Raw genomic sequence first — 22,302 nt, forward strand, 5'->3', positions numbered from 1 at the left:
CCTCACAACACAGCAGCTCCACTGGATGCCAGCTACAGGCCAATGTTCAACAGATGCACATCAATCAGCATTCTGTTGCTATTTATTACCGACTGCAGTGAAATCAGTAGATTGTGTTTTGTGATATCATTGATTTCCCACATCATCGTCTAACCTGCTCTGCCGCTGCTCTTTCAACTTCCCCCTCTCTGTATCGTATCGTGAACATAATCAGTCTGTCTCCTTCATCACACAGCGGCTGGGACGGATTTATCAGATGAAGAAGTGGCCAGGTAGCGTGTGAGTTATACAGAATGTGTGGAGCTGTGTACAGTTACATGGGCTCCTGGTTTGTCTGGGGTCTTTCTGTGAGCAGTCTTTTATCGGGTTGTCCACTAGTGTGAATGGTTGGTTGTCTCTATGATACACTGATGACCTGAGTGTCCCCCCCTCTCGCTCAGTGGCAGCTGGGATTGGCTCCAGTTCCCCTCGTGACCCTCAAAGGAGAAGTAGATTACATAATGGATGGAGAATGATTGGTTCACATAGGATTAGGATTTCGGCCTAAAATGGAAAAGACATTAATTAAAAAAACAACGAACAAACTGTTTTTATTGATATTGTTGCAAGATTATTGAGTTTCAGTCTAACATCACAAAAATGGCAAGCACTACATTTATTTGGTGCAGTACCATATTTAGTCACTGGGAACAACTGGTAGCAGTTCCATGACATTACATTACATCTTTGTATCCATGTCACTAAGAAAACAGGAGATGTAAGAAAAAACATGATTTTAGAGTTGAATTTAATAGTTTATCTTGAAAACACAGTGACTGGTGCGGCACGGTTGTAGATGGTCACATTATGTGACAGACTTAAATTCAAACACACCAGCAGAACAAGAGAATTCCTCCACAGACATATTCACTAAGACATCCATTCTGCCCGAACACACACACACACACACACACACACACACACACACACACACGTGCATTTATTAAAGTCTGGCGTTTCAGTGCAAATCGCTGCTTGAAGATTTCTCCTCAGACAGAATTGGCTCAGGTAAAGGGGGGGGAATCGTTACTGTCTGCTTTGTCTCATCTCCATAATGTTTGTGTATTCTCAAGTAGGTGGAAATGCAAAATGAAACATAATTATGCTGCTCTCCCGCTGACAACTGATAAGTCACCAGGCGCATTGGAAACACAACTGTGCACGGTGTGAGGGAAGAGGGTGGGAAGAGAAAATAGAACCTGTGTGGGCCCGGCTCATCTCTCAGACTCTGACAAGGCTACTTACCTGGAGGTTGTAAAAATAAAAAACTGGATGAAATAAATAAATAATAGCGCGTACACACGACTGTACCCCTAAGCTCATTAAACAAACACACTTCCTGTACCTCGTCCCTAGTTCTACCATCCTGACGAAGACAGATACCTCACCTTTGCTACCAAGTGCAATTACACCAGACCAGACAAATATAGCAGGGGGGGGGGTATTATCTTTCTGAAACACCTGTGAAGTCAAGAAGATAAAAAAAAAAAGCTGCCCTTCTTTTAAAGCTGCAACGCCGCTGCCTTACAAAGAACTAGGTTGGCCTCTTTCCGCATGTTTACTTGCAGCCAAGTACAAATTAACCTGCTAAGATCAACAATAAACCTAATTAGGGTTGTGTTCTACAGCACACATCTCTAAACACAGCTTGTTGAGAGATGAATCTCCATCTGTCTGGCTGCACACACTGGGAGGAGGAGAGACTCAGACACGATCAGGCCTCAGACTCACAACATGATGCTGAGTGAGAGTGTGTGTGTGCAGGGGGGGGGGGTGAGTGAGAGAGGCCCTCTGTGGCCACAGGGTTACTTCCCCATGTCAACCCTAATTTTATGATGTCATGCAGCAGCGGGGAAGTGGGACATGGCACATGCACGGAGAACATGCCATTGGTTTTGAGCATGTATCGGGGGGTGGGGGGTTGGTGGAGGGAGAGTAACGCTAAGGGGCTGAGACAGGAACAGCTCTGCCCTGCCACTCGACGCTGGCTCCTGGGACTCAGACAGCCAGACAGGGAGGAACACACGGGCGGCGAGGAGCAGTCCATGCATCTCACAGTCAAGCGCTCACACATGCTGCTTAATTTCCTCCATATGTTTGTTTCGCCGAAATAAAAACGTGGTTTCTAATTTTAAATTGAAAAATGAAATCCGAACCCAGGTTGTCTGTAATAAAATTACACACAAAACCGTTTTTTTTCTCCCCCCCGAGTGTCAATAAGAGATGAAATCCAGAGAAAATATTTCCCTGGTTATTTTATTAAATCCTTCTATATCACATAATAAAATTATCAAATTTCCATGCAGCCTTTTCCTTTTCTTCCAACATGTGCAATGTGGAGCCACACAGGAGATTTCAAGGTCTGGAAAATGATTAAAAAGTGCAATTCTTCTGGATATGTATTTTCTGACTGTAGTAATTTCCCTAAGCTGCCGTTGGACATGACAGCGTTATCACTTTGCCTGTGACACTGTACAAGATAAAGCAGTGGGGACACCAAGGTCCAAATATGTTGCTTTTATGGGGGAGAAGCTGTCCCATTCATCATGTGCTAACACTCGCAGCTCTCTATAATCCCTGTCCATAAGTTCGCCTGGGGCAGGAATCTTCTGCCCTGACTCAGAGCAGAGGAGTGAGAATCAGACCTGAAACACAAGTGACGACTTTAAGAATAAGGCTTGATGGAGAAATGCTTCAATACCAGTGAGGTGCGATGAAATAAATACAAGACACAAAAAAATATCTTTCAGAAATAAGTTTATATAACAAAAGGGGTTATTATTCAGTATCATATTCCATGAAAGGACAGTGTGCATAACCATGTTTTCATGTCCTTAAGGATACAAATAAACTTAAAATGTTACAAATATAAATGTTTCTTAAGACAATAAAACAAACTCAATGACAACATGGAAGGTAGGCAGGGATACGGCAGCTTACACATTGTGGTCCGAGCGGGTTTGTCAACAGTTGTGAGGGTTGTTTGTTGATTCAACCATAATTGGCCTCCCGCAAATCAATAGAAAGCGCTAACAAACCAGGGAAGAACTGGATATGTGGCAGCTGGGAACTATTTACCAGAAGAAAGACTTTGCAAATAGTTCACTCTGTTAGTGGCAATGTCAGACACGTCGGCTCTTCCTCTGCCTGAGCAGAATATCTCGTGAGGTAAAGTGCACAGTGGGTGTAAGTTGCGTTTGCAAAACTTTTCTCTGAATTAAAGCGCTCGTCACCAGTCACCATGGAAAAAAATGCACCTTTGCAAATGTATTGATAAATCGTTTCATACCCCTGCCTCCTCATTCTTACAATCACCATGAGCACAAGTCCTAACCTCAGTTTGTTAGTTCACAAGCTAAAAGACGATGGGATGATCGGCGCGTCAGGGCCCACACTAAACGACGGAAGAGTTGAAACTCTGCTGCTATTTTCTATAAAACACAGAACTCTGATTATCCTAAAAGACGGGATAGAAGGAAAAATACAACAATCACTGACATGGCTGATGAGGAATGTTGTCATTGTAGAAGTTTCTCTTAACAATTGAACGTTTTTTAGGCTTTAGTTTCTTTTAATAAGAAAAATAATTTAAAATCTGACATTTCAGCCACTTGGTCTAACAAATGGCAAAAACCAATGTTTTCTGATGCATTATACACACCATCAAAACAATGGTTCATGTTGACACTTCTACAATGGCTAACACTGTTGCTCATGACGTTCTACGATGAAGTCATCACACGTTTTTTTTTAAAGTCCAAATTAACGACATCTTACAAAAGATGTTTGCGTGTTTCAGGTGAGAAATACCACAGCACTGTCATTTTGTCATCACATCACAATCTCATACTCAGAATGAGAATCAGAATCAGTTCAATATTCATAAAAGGATGAATGAAATTAAATAAATCAAGTTTTTTTTTATGTCTGTACAATCTTTCTTAAAGTGTCAGAGAGACCTGCACTCCCTTTAATATCCAAAACTAAAATAAAAAAAAAAAGAAGGATTTTCTGTCATTGTGGTGTTTTCCCAAAAACAAACCAATAAACAAAAAGTGGCACATGTGGGGTAAAAAATATATCTCAAGGTGATTAAACAATAAAGAAAAAAGGTTATTAGGCAAATTCTTAAGAACAAATGTACACTGTAAATGTTACACAGGAAGCCACTGGCTGCTGTGGCGTGAACATGATCAAATCATAAAGTGAAGAAACACCAAATGTCCCAGCAGACACTGGTGTTTATTGAGAACTTCTACAAAAGAGTCTTATTTAACACTTGAGGCTGCACAGCTGTGTTGGTGGAGAGGACGGAGGGCGATTTCAAAAAGGAAGTAACAACACACCTCCGTCGAACGCCCGTCCATGCACCATCCCTCCTTCTCTAGGCTTCCATCTGCAACTGCTCCAACCTCATACTCAGAGAATTATTGACTTCGCAAATATGCAGATTTGTGAATGCACCTTGAGCCGAGACCAGGTATAAAATTGCATTTTCAGAAGCATGCAGGCTGGGAGGGGAGGCGTCATGAAGCCGACACATCACGAGCAGCACCGGCAGATTGTTTAAATGAAAAATCTCCATCTCTTCACCTCAGGAGTCAAACACACGGAATCCTATTTAGCCTGAGCGGCTGCTCAGAGTACTGAGCTGGAATGGTGCAGGCACACACTCATACAAAAAGCCCTAAGCAGAGTTGTGGTATTACTAAAGAACCCGTGTTATAGGAAAAGGTCCCTTATGCCATGTGCCGGGGATTCTGAGGACGTTTGGAGAGTCACTTGTTAAGACAGGGATCGTCTTGTCGGCCGTCCCCCTTAGTCGATTAATCTGGTCGTGGCCGCGCTCCATGTGGATTCAGTGGTTGTTTTTAGTAGCATCTGCTTACAGTGAGGGGACAGGGCCGCCCTCAGCATGAATATATGAATAAATAGCTCACGTGAAGAAATCGTGACAGTGGGTCCTTACTGAGGAACAGAGCTTAGAGCCCATTTTCCACTATTTGGTGCACAAACACGGAGGATTTAGGGGATTGTTTTGATGCTGTAAAGCTCCATCAGATGGAAGATGTTACTGAAAACAACTGTGAAGTATCCCGCCAGGAAACAGGCTCTTTAATAGAGTGTTAAAAACCCTTTAGTGTTTGAGCCACGGGTTTCCTTTAGTAGATTTTCACTGCTCTTTTCCCCAAAGGCGTTTCAATTTATGAATAAAATAATGCCTGTGGTTCATCTAGGCTTAAATATATGTCACAATCTGTTGTATACTCTCTCCATAAATATATCAAAATGTGAATTTCAATATATTTATGTATACTCTATAGATAAATATATCGAAATGTGAATACAAGCGGAAACATAACCATGTTTCTTTGTGGAGATTATATCTGTGTTATTGTGATACTATAAGTTTCAGCTTCACTCCAAAGCTTATTTTCATTTCTTGAAATCTCAATGGGGGAAATAAAAAACTGAAAATCTGCTGTTAAAATTTTTCACCACCGGTTTCCAAAAGATGTAATTTTAAATTCTACATTAAAATAAGACAAATACCCAGATTGAAATAGTTTCATAATGAAAACATTTTGTTTGTCATTGTACTGTCAGACCCACTGGAAACCTGTGTGACTGCAGGGAAGGTCACAGAGTTCACGTTAGCGTCTCCAGGCAGTTATATGCATTTAGAAATATGTCAGTCTCTCATGTTAACAGCAAAAGCGACCTTGGGACAGAGATCAGCCCCCGGAGGCGTCGGTTGGATATTACACAAACTAAAAATAAAATGCATCTTGTCAAAATGGAGATTACACTTTTCAAAATCCGTGAGTAACATGCTCTGGAATCTCGGCGAACACGGGGTCCAGCTCTAGAGGAGGCTTTAGAGGAGAGAAAATAAAAATGAATCATGTGGATTCTTTCAGACATCCACTTGTAAAAAAAATTGTTTTGATAATGGTTGAAGGAGGGATTGAAAGGGAAGGAAAAAAAAACAACACACCACTCCCTCTTCCGTTTAGAGATCGATGCCTCGTTGGAGGAGACGTCAGGAGGCGGCAGACTCGACAACATGGGGGGGCAGAATGAACCGTGTGTGGTACGTTCCTCTGGATGATAAACATACAATAATGGTGCAGTCCATGTCGGCTGAATGTCCACTTTCAAAACACAGCACTTTCTATGTCCAAACCGTACGTGAACAGTTTGATGGAAAAGGTTTCAAATTCAAGGCTCTGACTTTTTCAAGCAGTGAAAAACTTTCATTTTCAAACAGCAGCAGCGTGTGAACCGTTTCATTTTATGGATGAAACCATCGACAGAGGACGTGAGCATTTAGAGAGCGGGAGTATTGAATAAATATGTAATGTGTCAGATGAGCGGCATTAAAATTAAATGTCTGTGTGATGTAATATAGATCCTTCAGTTCTTCTTTAGGAGTTTTTTGTTCTGAACTTGGTTGCTGTGTGTGTATGTGTGAGTGTGTGTGTGTGTGTGTGTGTTTGTGTGCGCGTGCCACAGTGAGGGACGGTCTGATCCTCCCTCAGTCGTCTTCAGGATCTCCACCTCGCAGGCCTCTTTGGCACTTATCTAGCGTCTTGTGGTAGGCGCGGGCGATCATCGAGCTTGGTGATTTGCGTTGTGGCGCGAACGAGACCTTTCCAGGACTGCGCGGCGGTTGTCTGTTCGGAGAGAAGAAACAACAAAGAATCAAAACCCGGGAGTGAGACGGAGAAAGAACAAGAAAGTGTTGTTACATTGATCCATACTGGCACACAGGGGTTCGACTAAATGAAAGACTGTATGGAGAAACTAAGGGAGGCAGAGAAAAGGGAGTGCGAGCGGTGGAGAAACAACATGAAGCAAATCCAGGCTGATTGAGAGCGCAGCAGCAGGAGAGGAGGGAGAAACAGAAGAAGCTGCTGGAGTGGAGGTGCTTGTGTCTGGTGTCATAGTAACTCTATTCAGCGCCTGATCCAGGCTTCCACTCAAGAGCCCCTCAACTATTCTCACATCAGATGCTGTATATGCACAGAAGACAAAGTACACGGACACAGTCGGGCACACACTCGAGGTGGCAGAAGAATGATGTGACAACACATATAGAGTACAGACAGAACACAGAGGAACAGCAACGTGTTAATGTTACACAGGAACACGAGGAGAGAGGATCTGTGAGACGAGAGGATGCAACAGGTCACGTTACAAACATCTGAAAATAATCATTCAATTATAACTAAAGTCATCTGAAACAATCACCTTGTGGTTGTGAGCTGCCACTAATCTATCAAGCAGAAGTGTCTTTACACAATATCATGTAGCAGTGAAATTGATCTTTAGGATATGTAACATTCTCTTTATCATATTATCTTATTAGACATTATAATTTGTACATATAATGAATCATATTATATCATAATTTGTATTATTTTGTCATGATTAGCAGATTGATTCTTGAGTTACTTCCCAAAACACATTTTATAACATGAAAGTGACATTTGAATGTGACACATTTTTATCGGTTCATCCTCGAGTCCAAACCAACGAAAACATTCCTAACAGGCGTTCCTGGGATATCACGTTCACAAACCCTCCATACGTGTTTGTAATCAAACCAAAATGTCTCCTGCCACAGAGGAATGAAAATAAAAGTTTGTAGTAGCTATGATGCACCCTGTGTGTGTTGGTGACAGTGAATGTTTCACTGTGATGTTTGTGGTCAGGAAGCTGGGCCAGACACGATGGGATTGTCTCTGCTGCCAGTTCCATGACAGAGTCATACAAACAGTGCCTCCCATGTTATTCAACCATGGATGCCCAGAAATGCCCATGGCATCCAACGGGCAGCCAGGTGGCTGGTGGGGCTGCACAGAAGCAGGAAGCATAGCCATGGAGATGACTGCAGGCACGCCCACACAGGACTCCCAGGTATTTCCAAGCATGAAGCCACCAATATATCCATTAGTCAGAGCCAGCTGTAGGGTGCCAGGCGTCCCAGGCTGGCCGTTGTTTAATGGCACTTGCTCCATCCATCATGTCAGGTAATGTGACTGTGATGGCTGGGAACGCACACACATCCATGCACGTGTGCGCACACACACACACACACACATGCACAGGGAGAGACTTCCACCATCACAGTAGAGAACAGAGTGCACTCCTCCTTCAGATTGGATACAAAGCATCATGCAGATGGTGCACAGGAGGAGAGATATAGGAGGAGGGAGGGAAGGAACAGAAAGAACCAAAGGAAGACATCGAAAATCTTTCAAAAAAACCTTATGAAAATCCTCATTTAAATGAACCTATGTGAGGTGAACACATAAAAGCTCACATGTTCTGGCAGCGTGTCCAAAACATCCCAAATTAACCATGCACCTATTTTCCTGTTGACAGGTGTGTTTCACTCTGTGACCAGGACTTGTACAACGTCCCTGCTTTCAAAACATGCATCCACTGTGCACAATAAAGAAAGAAAAAAATGGGGACACAACTGACAAAAAGTAGATCATCCATATTTTATCCACAGCCAATGATTTGCAAGCCCAATTGCTGTAACCTCAATTCATCCTTAACCTTCAGTCTGTCGGAGGAGCATTAGCGTGGAGAACACAGAGCCACTGTCTCGAATGTGGGCTTCATCTTCTGCTGCATTTAATAAGGTAAATAGGACAGAAAAAGAAAGAGGACTATACAATGGAAGTCATAGAATGGAAGAAAAGCTGGAACACAACAGAAACATTTGTAAAGAAATCACAACTACAGAGGGTTTAAAAAGGGGGCAACACACACGTGATGTTTTCCAGCCGAGTACAACAACATGTACATTTAGAGTTCAAGTACACACAGACACACATTATATACTTTTACCCTCATATTGATTTACAGAAGAGGTGTATTGATACTAGTCTGAGCACTGTGCATTGTTTTTTCGAAAAGGCAGAAATTGACTACGCTGTGTAAACTGAAAACAATGGAGACTATTAGTGTGACCACTTGTTGAAACCCTACAGGCGCAGAGCTGCACAGTCGGCAGAGGAACGTTTGTGGAATTACAAATGAAACATATCCATTAGGGGGTAAATGTGTCTCACCTAACCAAATACGTGGGAAATCTTTAGTCAAAGACTTTGCAAAAAAAAAAAAAAGAAGAAAAACTTCCAGCAAATCTGCCATCAGAGGATCCGCCGGTGGAATGGAGAGCTATTGGCTTCTCATGAAGACTTCTCTGTTCCTATCTTCAGGTGCGTAAAGAGCCCATCTCTTCCCCACCCCACATCAATCTATCACAACAATTGAACAAACAGCAGCCATTTCTACTGGGAGAGAAACATTACGACTAACCTCTACTGAATTGAATTCTTCAAGAGCATGTACACATAGAGGCAAGGGGGGGGGCGGGGGGCGGGGGGGAAACAAAGTTAGACTGGGGAAGTGGAGGAGCGATCCACAAAGGACAAACTCTACGGTTTTGTTAGAGTGCTGATTGCGGCTCTTTCTACTTGCGCTGGTTTTGATGGCTTCTTTACCTGCTTCTCCCAGAGGTGACATCTTTCCGAGTTACAGTAGGCGCGACACAGAGGAGCACAAGAACAGGAGGAGAAATTGATAAAAAGAAGAACAGGCATTCTGCGTTACAGCAGGGACATGTTGGCATATCAAAACTTAATTAAACGTTGGCTGGCACTGTTTCTCAAAATGTTACTAAATGCACCAAGGATTTCAGTGAGGGTGGGCAGATGGAGGGGGAAGTCACTGACACACACACACACTCATGTGCGCACAAGCAGAAATACACACCGTCTATCTCTACACTCTCACACGCACACACACACACACAGATGGAAATACATTGTTGCTTAAGTGTTCAAGTGGTGCATAGAGAAATGGTGGATTGTTTCGAAAATCAAACACGCGCGCACACACACACACACACACACACACACACACACACACACACACACACACACACACACACACACACACACACACACACACACACACACACACACACACACACACACACACACACACACACACACAGGCATATCCTTGCATGTATATCATGATGATCCCTGCCACAAGGGAGAGGCTCTGAATAAGACAATGGTAATAGGGGGAGGAGAGGATGCCAAGATTACTAAACAGCTAAAGTCGAGGCCTTAAGATGGCACAGTCAACTCCAACCTCCTCCTAACTGTTGGAGGGCCTCCAGTGGGACGTCATCTCATCTTATGATGGACGATGGAACTGTGTTTTCCCCTGACGGGTTCCCCAAAAGAGATTAAACATCATCATGACTTTTATGTCACTGTCATCTAATTGTCATGGCTAATTGCGTGGGATTACGTCGTGATCTCGCTCTACCACGCGCAGGAGAAGGAGAAGCTGCCAGCCATCGATCAAACACTTTCAGCGTGGGATACTTTGAGAAATTACCTCTCACTGGCCGGTGTAAACAGGAAGACTTTTGGAAGGATTACGCAGTGTTAGTTAAATATCGTATCTGGGCAGCGTCAGACTCTGCGCCAACATCTACACATGGCATTCACATTCATCAAGGCCACAATAACAAGGTCAGGTTCCCATTCTCACTAATCATGTGTGTAAATAGCTGCAGAAGACAAACAGGATGCATCATAAAGGAGGAGCGGAGCTGCATATATCACAGGATACACTCAGTTTTCTGTTTGTTAGCCACAAATAGCTCAAACTTATACAATAGTCCTGCAATAAACCCTCCGTCATGAAGGGTGTAATGTTCAGATTGTGGTTTTAGAGAGGGGCTGATTCTGATTCAGGGTCCTGCAGTCTGTGATGCTGGTGAAATGTACAGCTCTACATGGAGGGGTGTTTGTATTATTTAGGTGTGGCTTTGGCTCAGGAGGTAGAGAGGGTCGTCCACTAACCCGTAGGTTGGTGGTTTGATCCCCAGCTCAGTGTCCTTGGGCAAGATACTGAGCCCAAAATGGTGTGTGATAGAAAAGGCGCAGTGTATAGACCTGCTGTATTAATGTTTGTGTGAATGGATGGATGCATAATAATAATATAATAATAATAATATATAAATACAGTTCATTTATAATTATTAGTTTCGGTCTTTTGCCTATTCAGACCAATGAGGGTAAATAACAGAAACATATCTCTGTGTAAATCGGAAAATTTCAAAAGCATCATCATCTACAAAATTATCATGAAGTTGAATTGATGCATCTATAAAATAATTTCAATAAAACTGAACATTATTACCATCATGTAGGAAGGATTCACTGCAGCACCTCTGCCTCTGCATCAGGTTGAGCTAGGTGTACCTATTAAACTGCTAACTGAGTGCAAATCATTAATAGACTTTCTGTTGTAGCAAATAAATGAGCAATCCGATGATTTCTCCATCGTGTCACAGCCTCTATCCGAGTTGCTCTGCACTTCATATTTTGATGAGATAATTATAATAGATGTGATTAAAATCGCCGCACATCAACATGTCGTGTTTCCTCCTCTGTCAAAAGGGCGAGGATCCGCAGCCACAGCATCACCAGCCACAACCTTCTATCACCTCTTTTCATCTACTCCACCTCCCCCCCACCTTCCTGCCTCTGCCTGCCTCCAAGCTACAGAGTAATGGAACTCCCTACACAGAAACAAGATACGGTGTATAAATGGGATGCAGAGGGAGAGAAGCTATTTCTTCCTACTGAAAGTTATGGGCTGGGTATCGCAAAACTACAGTCGTGGCAAGCACAGGCCCTCGTTCACTGGTAAGAGTAATCACCCCAAACAAGGAGCAGGGGAGGGGAAAATAGTGCAAGTGAAGAGAGGAGGAAGAAGAGGGGGGAAGGACGAAGGGGAGGGAGGGCGGAAGAAGAAAGAGCGTCACTGAACCTTTTCTATCGGATGTTTCAAGTCACCATTGATTTTAACCAAGCAGCTGAAATGTACACAAACCAATGCATTATCAAAGATTAAAGCCCAACCTGTTTTCTCTTAGCCACTGCAAAGCATGTGTTGGGCATTATTCAGATTTTTCGTTCCTTTTTGTATATTCTTTCAGAAAACTATGTTGGTTTTCAAAGAGGAAAAGGAAAAAAGACAAATTTTCACTCAGATTTGATATCGCCTTGCATCTGATAGTTGTTTTTTTACTGCTGCAACAAGACACTGTTCACCACAGTTCACAGCAAACACAGGGTTCCTTGCGGTAAACAACACAAAACAATGCAATGGTTGTCAATGTTATGACTTAAAAAATATACATATAAATCTAACTTTCATCTATTTCTAAATATACATGCTGGTATAATATTCTTGATGTCACTGCTTACAGAATTCTAGTATTGCCATTACAACACAATACATTTAAACTATTGAAATCCAACTCCTCTGCTAGAAATATGCAGAATAAGATGATAACATGTATCCATACGCACAGGAGCTTTTCAGCAGTTTGGGGAGATTAGTTTAATGTCATGATTGAACACCTATTTTTCTTTTAAACATGTTTTATACAATTAACTATATTGATATACTCAGACTCTGTGATTCTGCCTCACCAACATTTCCATGTATTGATTTTCTGTTTGTCCCAGAATGGCTTTCAACATTTCTCCGGGTAATCAATGTCAGCTTACATGTACACTTTGCTCGCCAACCTGTCTGTTACGTCTGTGTCTGTAATCCTGACAGTCCAGACACAAAAACACATTTGTGGAGGTTTGTATAGATGTTGTTAATAAGTATCTCGGAAATGACCAAAACGAAGGGTTGTAAAAATGTCAGAGGACCTGCGAGTGAAAGGGCTTTTAATCGGTGCTTGACATGTTAGCAGGGAGAGGTTGATCCCAATTCCATGATGAAAGTGAAATGCCCTAAACAACATGGATACAAATGTGGCGGCAATATACTGAAAGTCTCCCACTTCCTCTCGTTCGTCCACACACTGAGTTTCCTTCTGTTTCATTCTCTCACTCTCTCCCTGCTTTTCTTTCCAATTCTCCTTATTACCAACATAACCACCAATGTTGACCACTAGAACCCGGTCACTCGTGATTTCTAAACACCCAGGAAGCAGACGAAGTAAAGTAACAATCTCAGCACTAAATCTCTTAGTATTCAGATTTGGCATGCGTGTATACAAGTCTGTGTTCCTGCTTGACAGGCTGTATACAGAATATGGAGGCAAAGCGAGTTGAACTGACAGTCTGTTGAGATAAGGGGTAACGAGGAGAGCTTCTCGGAGAGCAGGGTGGTCATAACACATGCAATCGGTTTTGACAGGGCCGGGATGTGGTTAATCTTTGCAAGCCTCTATCACCACTCTATCTCCGTGGGTACTGCGATGTGCATGCTTGGAAATACTGGTGACTGACCCAGATAGTCAATACGGCTATTCTTTCCCCCTCTCGCCACTTTCCCTCCCTGGATTCCATTTAAGTTCCAGACTCCCTTTGACAAAAACTGGGCCGTGGACCATCACTCAAAAAATGGCATCAGAGCTAGTGGTCGTGCTTACAATTTCTCCCGTTATTGCCAGTAGCCCCATCTCTCCTCCCGGTGCTGTTATCGTCGGGCTTACTGCATAACTGCAGCCTATTTCTGTGAAACGCTTCCACGCAGACACGGCAGAAAAAGTGCACACACGCTCGCACACTACCCCTTAACAACCCTACCTAAGGGAACTTGGACTTAAAGTAATGCCTTCTGACTGCTTTGCACAACATATGTCTGAGGAGACTGGGAAACCACTGCACATGTTCATATTCAAATGCTTATTTTCAGAGGCAAGAAAAGTACCATTTTATCTCCTCAGCAGGGAAGCTTCGACAGCTCTCTACTAAGGACAAAACAACAGGAGCGAGGGAGAGAGAGATTTTGTTTGTGCCGGTAAAACCTGCATGTACAACGTGAACTTTAAGCTCTGCATGAATCCATGTGTGTGGTAATCTCAAAATAAAATAAAAAATCTATCGTTCCCCTTAAAGCTCAGCAAACATTTGTTAGACTTTTGATTGAAAACAACAAGCCTGACGGACTGCAGGAAGCACAGATTCCTCACTGGGCCCCTCAGGTTCAGAAATCTCCTTAAAATATCTCTGCTGGACTTGAATCCTCAGTCACGGAACAATGCATCCTGGCATTCTGGGATGCAGCGGAGGCACACACAGCTCAAATGAACAGTTATATGAAAACACTTTTGCGATCGATCAGCGCCTGAAGCAAAACTCCCATTCATGATTGTCCTCTCAGCAGTCAAGTTTCAGGGGGCTGGCTTCACCCCAAGAATAACCATGGAAGAAAACAAATATCCCCGAGAGTAAATTCCTGAAACTGCTCAGCATCGCTCACCTGTTTTCCTGCTGTTGGAGTTTACTTTACACTTTGACATCATCTCTTTTGGCTCAATACTTAAGTGAACATTGTAGTTTAGTCGGGGGGTATTAGGATTGGCAGTACATTCTGTTCAGTACAAGGAATAAGATAATTTCCATTTAATTTCATTATCTACCATGGCTGCAAAGAAGTATTATTTTATAATCAATTAAACTGCTGAATTGTTTTTCTTTGATTTATTGCTTGGTCTATAAAACATTGTTAAGTGCCTATTTCAATATCCAGTCCAACCAAACAAGCAAATTAATTAATTTACAATATTGACTTAGCAAAGTATCAAACTTTAATATTTCATACCCTTGAACCTTTGCATGTTTGTCAATATTGATTGAAAATTATGTAAATAAAAATATTTTGATATCAAAATAGATTCAATTGTTGATTATTTCATGTGTAACATAGATTTGTTGAATATCAGTGTTATAATATGAACAGTACACTGAGGTTGGTGATTTGGGGCTTCACCAGCAACCCAAGACTGTGGCCACAAGGCATGAAGGAGCCATGGAGCGCACAGATGGGGCCTGTTTCAGAAGCCTGTGTTTCACAGGCCTGAGCCAGGAGAGAGGGTAATCCATCAGGCCAAGGCTCTCTGGTGCCTGGGGGGGGGGGGGGGGGGGGGGGGGGGGGGGGGGGGGGGGGGGGGGGGGGGGGGGGCAGTCACTGATCCTACAGGACTGATTGGGCCTCTATGGGAGGCCAGACCCCCTGACGACATGGACATCAGTGTCTGGCTTGCTCCATCGAGGCTTGATCTGAACTGGACCGAGCCAAAGCAGTGACCTGCTTCTGTTAGGATTCAGTAGAGGAAGTTATCTAGATCACAGAGAACAGCCTGCACTGACAACTACAATCTGAACTTTGATATTTTAATTCTATTTGCTTCCTTAAAGCAAAATTTAGCAAACAACTAAATAGGCCATTGATTACACCCTCGCCTCACACTTCATAACCTCTGTCCATATATCTTTCAAGCCCAAAAACTGACAGAACCACACTATAATTAAATGGAGTGCAGTTAATACAGTGTAAAACTTAAGATGAAGTGATAAGAAGCTAATTACTTTGTCCAGGGGTCTTATGAGCTGATGAGTTCACAGACGGCATCAACCAGAGAGGCTGGGACCTGCCGCTGCCAAGGCGAGCCACATGATTGACAGGTGAATGAGTAGACAGAGAGATAGTTAGACAAATGGAAGCTAAGATATAGTTTGACAGACAGATGGGAGCGTAAATGGATGGTTTGGCAGCATGATAAGGTAAATAGGCTGATGGATCACCAAACAAATGTGGGAGGAGGAAGGAAGAAAATAAAAAGGGAAGAAAGGAGAAGAATGCTTGCCTGCAGACAACAAAAGATAGGAAGCCAGATAGCCTGATAAACACAGATGGATTGTGTTGATACACAGGGAGGTGGGGCGCAATCGATAGATTGTTTTATTCTATTTGCTTGGCAAACTGGAGATTTGATGTGGCTGGTATCAGGGCGATCTGTTTCTGACGTTGCCAGGCGTGACTGTTACAGATGGTGAGATAGCGACACATCTCAATCTTTGGCTCGTCTCAGTGCGGTCTATCTTAGCCGGGGTAGTAGCACCACCTTCAGCGATGCCATCACTCCTGAGCGTTATTAAATGACTGCGTGTGCAGTGTATCATTTTCGACGGATCCCTACACACCCCCACACGCACACAATTTCACATTAGGTGGGGGGTCTAAACTAGTCAGCGTGAATTACAAGGTGAAGTAAGAAAGCCATGAGGTGTTAACCCCCGGCACTGGTAAGGAAGTGCAGCTCAGAGAGAAGCGGGACTGGGTGTCTCAAAATGGAGAAACAGTAGGATTCTGTGGCTTTGCTCAGATTTGAGCAAAAACAAAATGGATGCCCTGACAACCCGGTGCCTCATTACTGCTGCTTGCGTTCATCATGTCAAAATGGAAGACAAGGGTATGCGAAGTTTAGAGGCAAGGGCTCTCCTAGTTAGAAAGGTGGCTTCTCTCTGTGGCTGCTTGAGGGACATGGGGGTGCACTGCAACAGCCTTGATGAGTGTTTCAGGGCTTATAATAGACAGGAAAGGCCCAGAAAGCATGCCCTTTAGAGGTGCAGCATCTCTCACTGCCTGACAGCTTACAGGGCCTCGGCTCCACAATGACACCTTCACAGTGCGCTCAAGATGACACACAGAAAAACACGCTCACAGGTGCATAATGTTCAGACGCGTATTCTAAGAAGCACAAATAAGTTTGGCAGCACACGCACACAAATACACACAAACACGCGGCGCATAAACACAGGAGTGCGCACACACACACACGGTCACACATGCATACGCACACTAATCCATTTGGATGAGGAGATAATGCCTGACAAGTAGAATCTCAGCATCAGGCTGACAGTATTAATACTTATAAAACAAGCCAGGCTAAAAAAAAACACCCTGCATTCGCTGCAAGAACAAACATCTGTTTGTGCCACGTTAAGGAAGCAGTACAACTCCTTCACTGTAAACAAGAATAATGCTAAAGCTCCATCTCTAGGAATAGTGTTAGATTTCTGTCAAAAGCACAGAGAAAGGAAAGAAGGTTTGTAACCAGAGGTGGTTCTTCAATCCAAGTTCACATGCCTGAGAAAAAAACACTGTCTCATTCATATTCTTCCTCTTCATTATTAACATTATCTTATTATTATGTTGGTCCGGTAATTAGACACGCGCATGAAACAGTCAAACAACTGATCATTAGTCAATAGAAAAATAATCCCTTCAAGCCATTCAAGCCAAATGTTGAGCAAAAAGGCCAAAGATTTAAAAGATAGAGCAACAACAATGTGTGGATTTACTATTTTTGCTGTGTTGTTTTTCATACTATTTAATACCTGGACTGTTTTGGACTGATGGATAACACAAACAACTTCAGACACAAAGAGCTATCCTAAAATTCTACTATTTTCTGACACTTTGAGGATAAAAAACATCCACAGATAAAGCAATAATGGAAATACTTGAACGTTTTTAGTGTCATGTAGAGTAAAAAATAATAATCAGGCAATTTGAGCATTCACTGTGGGGGCTAATGCCTGAGTTTTCATATAATGAATGAATGAATATGCAGATGCAGTGTAAAAAAAATAACATGGGTGGGTACACTAGCACATCTGGGGATTACTGTTGGTTTTTAATTGGTTTAGTTAGTCACTATTTTGCATTTAACTTTTTTGTCCTTCGTGGCTCAGTTCAACGACTTTTCCCCATAAAAATGTGAAACTGGTTAGGCAACTGCTTCAAGTTTTCCAACCACAATCCTAGCTGCCATCAAATCTCAGCATTCTCTTGAACCCCTCACCGCTGATGCCCTACCGAAGTTAATAAAACATGGTGTTGTGTGTTATTTATTTATTAATTCCCTTTTTGATGTGTCCCAACGTGCAGTGAGAGTGGTGGGGGAGATCATAGGCGGCTTGGCAAGCGAGCAGCCTTGCTCTCTCCTCCATGCCATCACCATCAGACCCATTTGGCCATGTGAAGATGCTCCTCTCTGTTTGCATGGGGGGGGGGTGTGTGTGTTCAGGGGGGGTGCGCTTCCAGAAAGACTTTTCACTTTCTCTTTTAATATAAATCATTCATACTGAGAGATGCTCCCTCATGTACACAAAACACCACAACCCTCCCTGTGATGGGCTACACTTTGCTACCTTCATGTTTTTGCTTGTGTGGCTGTCAATGTGAGTTTTAGTGTGCAAGACTTAAAGTCGAGGTGGTAGACAGAAAGTATACAGACATGCCGGCCAAAACTTCTTGTAACTTTTAAATCAAATTATTGGAAAGTCATTTAAAAATCCACCAACAAATATCGTAATGCTTCTGATTTTTTTTATGCTTTTCACCAGAAATTAATGTTTCAAACTACAAAAGGTAAAAAAAAACACACGCTTTGATGGAAAGACGGTGATTTACTCACCTTTCTGAACAAAGTTGTAGACGTGTGTGCCGTGACTGATGAGCTGACTTGCACTCATGTGGTAGAGTAAACAGCGATTCATCTATCTCCCTTAACTACATCTGACAGTCACTGTCTGACACAGCTCCTCGGTGTCCACAGCTTGAGGAGATGGTGCAGGTGTTTCTACATGCATGTGTGGATATACATTATGTGCTTGCTCATACGTCTATGTGCTCGTGCATGTGTGCTAGTGTCTAAGGACGGTTATGTGTGGGTTCTTTTTTTTTTTACCGCCTGCAGGTTGACTACACATACCCATAGACCAGACATCTCGAGCGACAATGGATTCTGTGTGAATGAAAAATTTATCTGTCCCCTTCACTTATTCATCAAGAAGAAAGATTTTTCTGCAGGGATGCCCTCCAGAGATGTGGCGCTCACATGCCAGGCGGTCCGCCGCCACTTTACCCACAAGGTTTTCAATAAAACAAGCAAACAACACAATTCCAACACCCATAAATAAGTGATTGTTCCTGAATAAAGTGCTGTACATAGAGCCCCTCACTGAGGCCACTCATCACTCTTTAATGGAGCCCTGTCCTGGCCAAAGTTTTTTCTCTGCTCCCTTTCCTTCTTTCTATCTTTAAGCAGAGTGAGTCGGTGGAGGCTGCAAACAGGAGGCGCAATGAGATCATCATCATACCATCACCTGGCTCAACACTGGTTAAGATACGGAACTATCTGCTTCATGATTTATGAGGCTATCAACATGCACTGTCCTCGCCCCCCAACACCCTTCTCTCTCATCTCTTTTGCACACGCACACGCACACGCACACGCACACGCACACACATGCGAGCACACACAAACACACACACACACTGAAAACACATGCACGCGAGCACACACAAGCTCTTTCTGGAGACAGGTTGTTCACAGCAGTTTGAACATTCAGAGTGGTGGCTCGCCAGATGCTTGGGCGTCTGTCAACGTGGAGCTATTGTTAGCTAGTTTTTGATGAGATTTACATGGCAGGAAAGCCATCAAATAAGAAATACTACTGAGAATATGAGAAGGGATCACTCCTAATCCGCACACCTGTGTCTTGGCAGCGCTTAGTCTCTTTTCCATCCAGAACAAAACACGCACAGATACATGCAACTGCAAACCACCACACCCACACAATCAAGGCGGCAAACTTAGAGGGAAAATCGGGGAGTTACACAGCAGCTTGAGTCTGATTTTGATGTGGGTTTTTCCCGTGGCTGCACAATTATCATATTTCTAAAAAGCATAAGAGCACCACTCAGACGTCTGCATGCACACATTACAGCGTCAGTTGTGGTAATTCTTCCCCAGCAAGAGACTTACCTGCATTTTGGTCATTGCATCACCTATAATTCAATCTGATATGTATAATCTTTATTATGGTGAAAGTTCAAACAGGAACATGAGTGTCACTGAATTTACTTTTAGTTTTCTTTCTCTGTTTGACTGATGTGCACACATGCACACACATGCACACACACACACACACACACACACACACACACACACACACACACACAGTGCACATCAAACCAGTGCTGATTCGAAGAGAACTGGGTCACCTGTGTCCTGGCTAGTGGCAGTTTCTGCTCTGGCCCTATAAGCCCCTCGGTTACCCAGAATCCCTTGGCATCCATGACAGAGCCAGGGCCTGCGGCAACACACCTGTGTCCACACTCCTTCACTGGGATCAATTAGCATTAAAGTTTCAGAGCTGCACTCCCGCAGTGTGGACACAGTGTACACTGGAGGGGTACAGCCTGAGAACAGCCACAGAAAGAGACTGACAGGGACGTGAAGAGAGAGATAGATTTGTAGACACACTCTACAGCAGTCAGGAAAGACAGACACACAATCATTCTTCTAACCATAACCCTATACTAGCTTTATTTCTAGATCCATGTACTGGATTCTGCGTATTTGTCATGTGGGGACCTGCAAAAAAATCATCATACTTAATGGAAATGTTATTCCTGCAAAATTCTACAATGTAAAAACTTTAAGACTCATTCACACATGCATCTCTCATAATCTTTATATCTTCTGCTGTGGCTGGACCTTTATTACACTCCGGCATCTTTTTTCCCCTCTTTCCACTACATTGATCGCTCCATGACTAATGCTTTGTTGTTACACACTTTTAAAACAATAAACACAATGTGCATAGTATTTTTTTTCCCTGAGGGGTTTAAGGCCAATTCAGATTCTTTAACGGGGCTCATACAAAATTGTAAATTTGTTGCAAGTATCTGTACTTTCCATTAAGTGTCTGGAATACCACTATGTATTGATTTTTAGAAAAAGAAACAAAGTTTTGCTTGAAACATTCAAAGCTACGTTTTCTTATTCTACTCACAGACTGACAGAGGAAAAACTTGTGTTTTCTGTTACTTTTGTTTTTTACACTATCAACATAAGATTTTCAACTGGACTCAAAAGAGGTCATCTGTTAGAACTTGCGGTGTATATATTTTTAAAATTCTTTTTCATCCACACAGGTTATTGTTGTTTTTTTAACCTTTACTCTTCCTGGTGGAGTATGTGGCTAGAAACATGTTCCACATGAGCATCTATTCTCCCAGTTAGGCCAAAAAAAAATAACACCCTAGCTTCGATATTCCCAGTTAGGTGCAGTGTCACATAGCTAGTCAGCAGCAAAACAGATAGTCAACAAGTAGGCGGCAGCGTTTGTTTTGAAGCAATCCTGCGGTTTTCACGCTGGGGGGGCTTTCCACCACCGTGTGTCAGTTTATAGGAAGCCTGGATGTGTTAGGCTGTGCGACTGTGTGTGTGTGCCACAGTGGAAAAAGAGCACTGAGGGCAGCTGTACCTGCGCTGCCTTGTGGTTGTCTCTTGACAGTGCCCTTCACATCACAGCATGGGCCTGGACATCGGATCTGACAGAAGTGACCTCAATGCCACATCACCCTCACAAGACACACAAATACATGCCTGCACAAAAACAGGTACGTGCGCAACACACGCAAATATGCACGCACACACCTGGAAACTCACTGGTACGTACACTAAATGGACAGGAAATGGATGGTGGAGCATTAAGAGCAGTTTGGGCTCCGTGTCTTGCTCATTAACTCATCGACCAGCTCTGTGGAGGATTCAACCAACAACCTTCTGAATTACTAGAAGACTGCTCCATCTCTTCAGCCAAGCTGCACACATTCAGAGAGAACACAGGGGCAAAAGCAAGGCAGAAATGTCCATTAACATCTGCATAAAATAGCTTCCATTCTAACATCTCATATATTCATACAATGCACGGCCTCGAACTGTAACCCTCCCTCCCCCGGGCTTCTCCGCCACCCAGCCCCCCCTGTCAGACAGCTATCAATAGGGATTCCAGCAGAGCGGCTGCTAGACGGCCAGGGTAAACAAAGGGGGGATGAAAAAAAGAGCTTAAATCAAAGGGAGAGTGAGGACCCTGTTATTCTCCCTGAGCAGGAAATCATTTGCTGGCAATCTGTGACTCATTCTGAAGCACTTTGTGTGGGGGTGCTTTTGACACGTATGCAGAGATGGAGCGGTGGGATGATGAGGGTTGGGTTTGGCGGTAAACTTATATATTTAAAATGTCAAGCCATTTGTTCTTTACAATGGGGCTATTTCCAGAGAACTGTTGTATAATGAGAATTTGTGTTGGATGTGTCAAACAGGGAGCAGTAATTGATGGGATTCAGTGCAGGCGCAATTCAGTGTGATTGATAGGGAGTGGAGGAAGCACAGGGATTTGCATTTTTCTCCCACTGTAAATAATAAAGAACAAGCAGCACCTCTCTGTGGTATTCACTTTGATTATTTCATCTCTTTCCTCTAAATCAACAGTGTGGACCTGTGCCTGTAACACGGCCACTTTCTACAACTGATTAGCCTCATCT

General features: G+C 43.0%; 1 protein-coding gene across 7 annotated transcripts in view; it reads right to left on the reverse strand.

The window, feature by feature from the left end:
• Positions 1-5,743: 5,743 nt before the first annotated feature.
• diaph2 (diaphanous-related formin 2) overlaps positions 5,744-22,302 on the reverse strand; it is a 337,820-nt gene continuing 321,261 nt past the window's right edge. For 3 of the 7 annotated variants that reach the window (XM_034597173.1, XM_034597172.1, XM_034597171.1), the window contains 2 exons: positions 9,564-9,585; positions 5,744-6,716 (listed from right to left, as the gene is read on the reverse strand). In XM_034597173.1, the coding sequence (XP_034453064.1) occupies positions 6,578-6,716; positions 9,564-9,585 (161 nt within the window). In that variant the 3' untranslated portion in view covers positions 5,744-6,577. The remainder of the gene's footprint in view (positions 6,717-9,563; positions 9,586-22,302) is intronic. The other 4 variants (XM_034597177.1, XM_034597175.1, XM_034597174.1 and 1 more) reach the window with 2 other exon arrangements.

The sequence above is a fragment of the Hippoglossus hippoglossus genome, chromosome 10 (assembly GCF_009819705.1).
Source record: "Hippoglossus hippoglossus isolate fHipHip1 chromosome 10, fHipHip1.pri, whole genome shotgun sequence".
Classification (NCBI taxonomy): domain Eukaryota; kingdom Metazoa; phylum Chordata; class Actinopteri; order Pleuronectiformes; family Pleuronectidae; genus Hippoglossus; species Hippoglossus hippoglossus.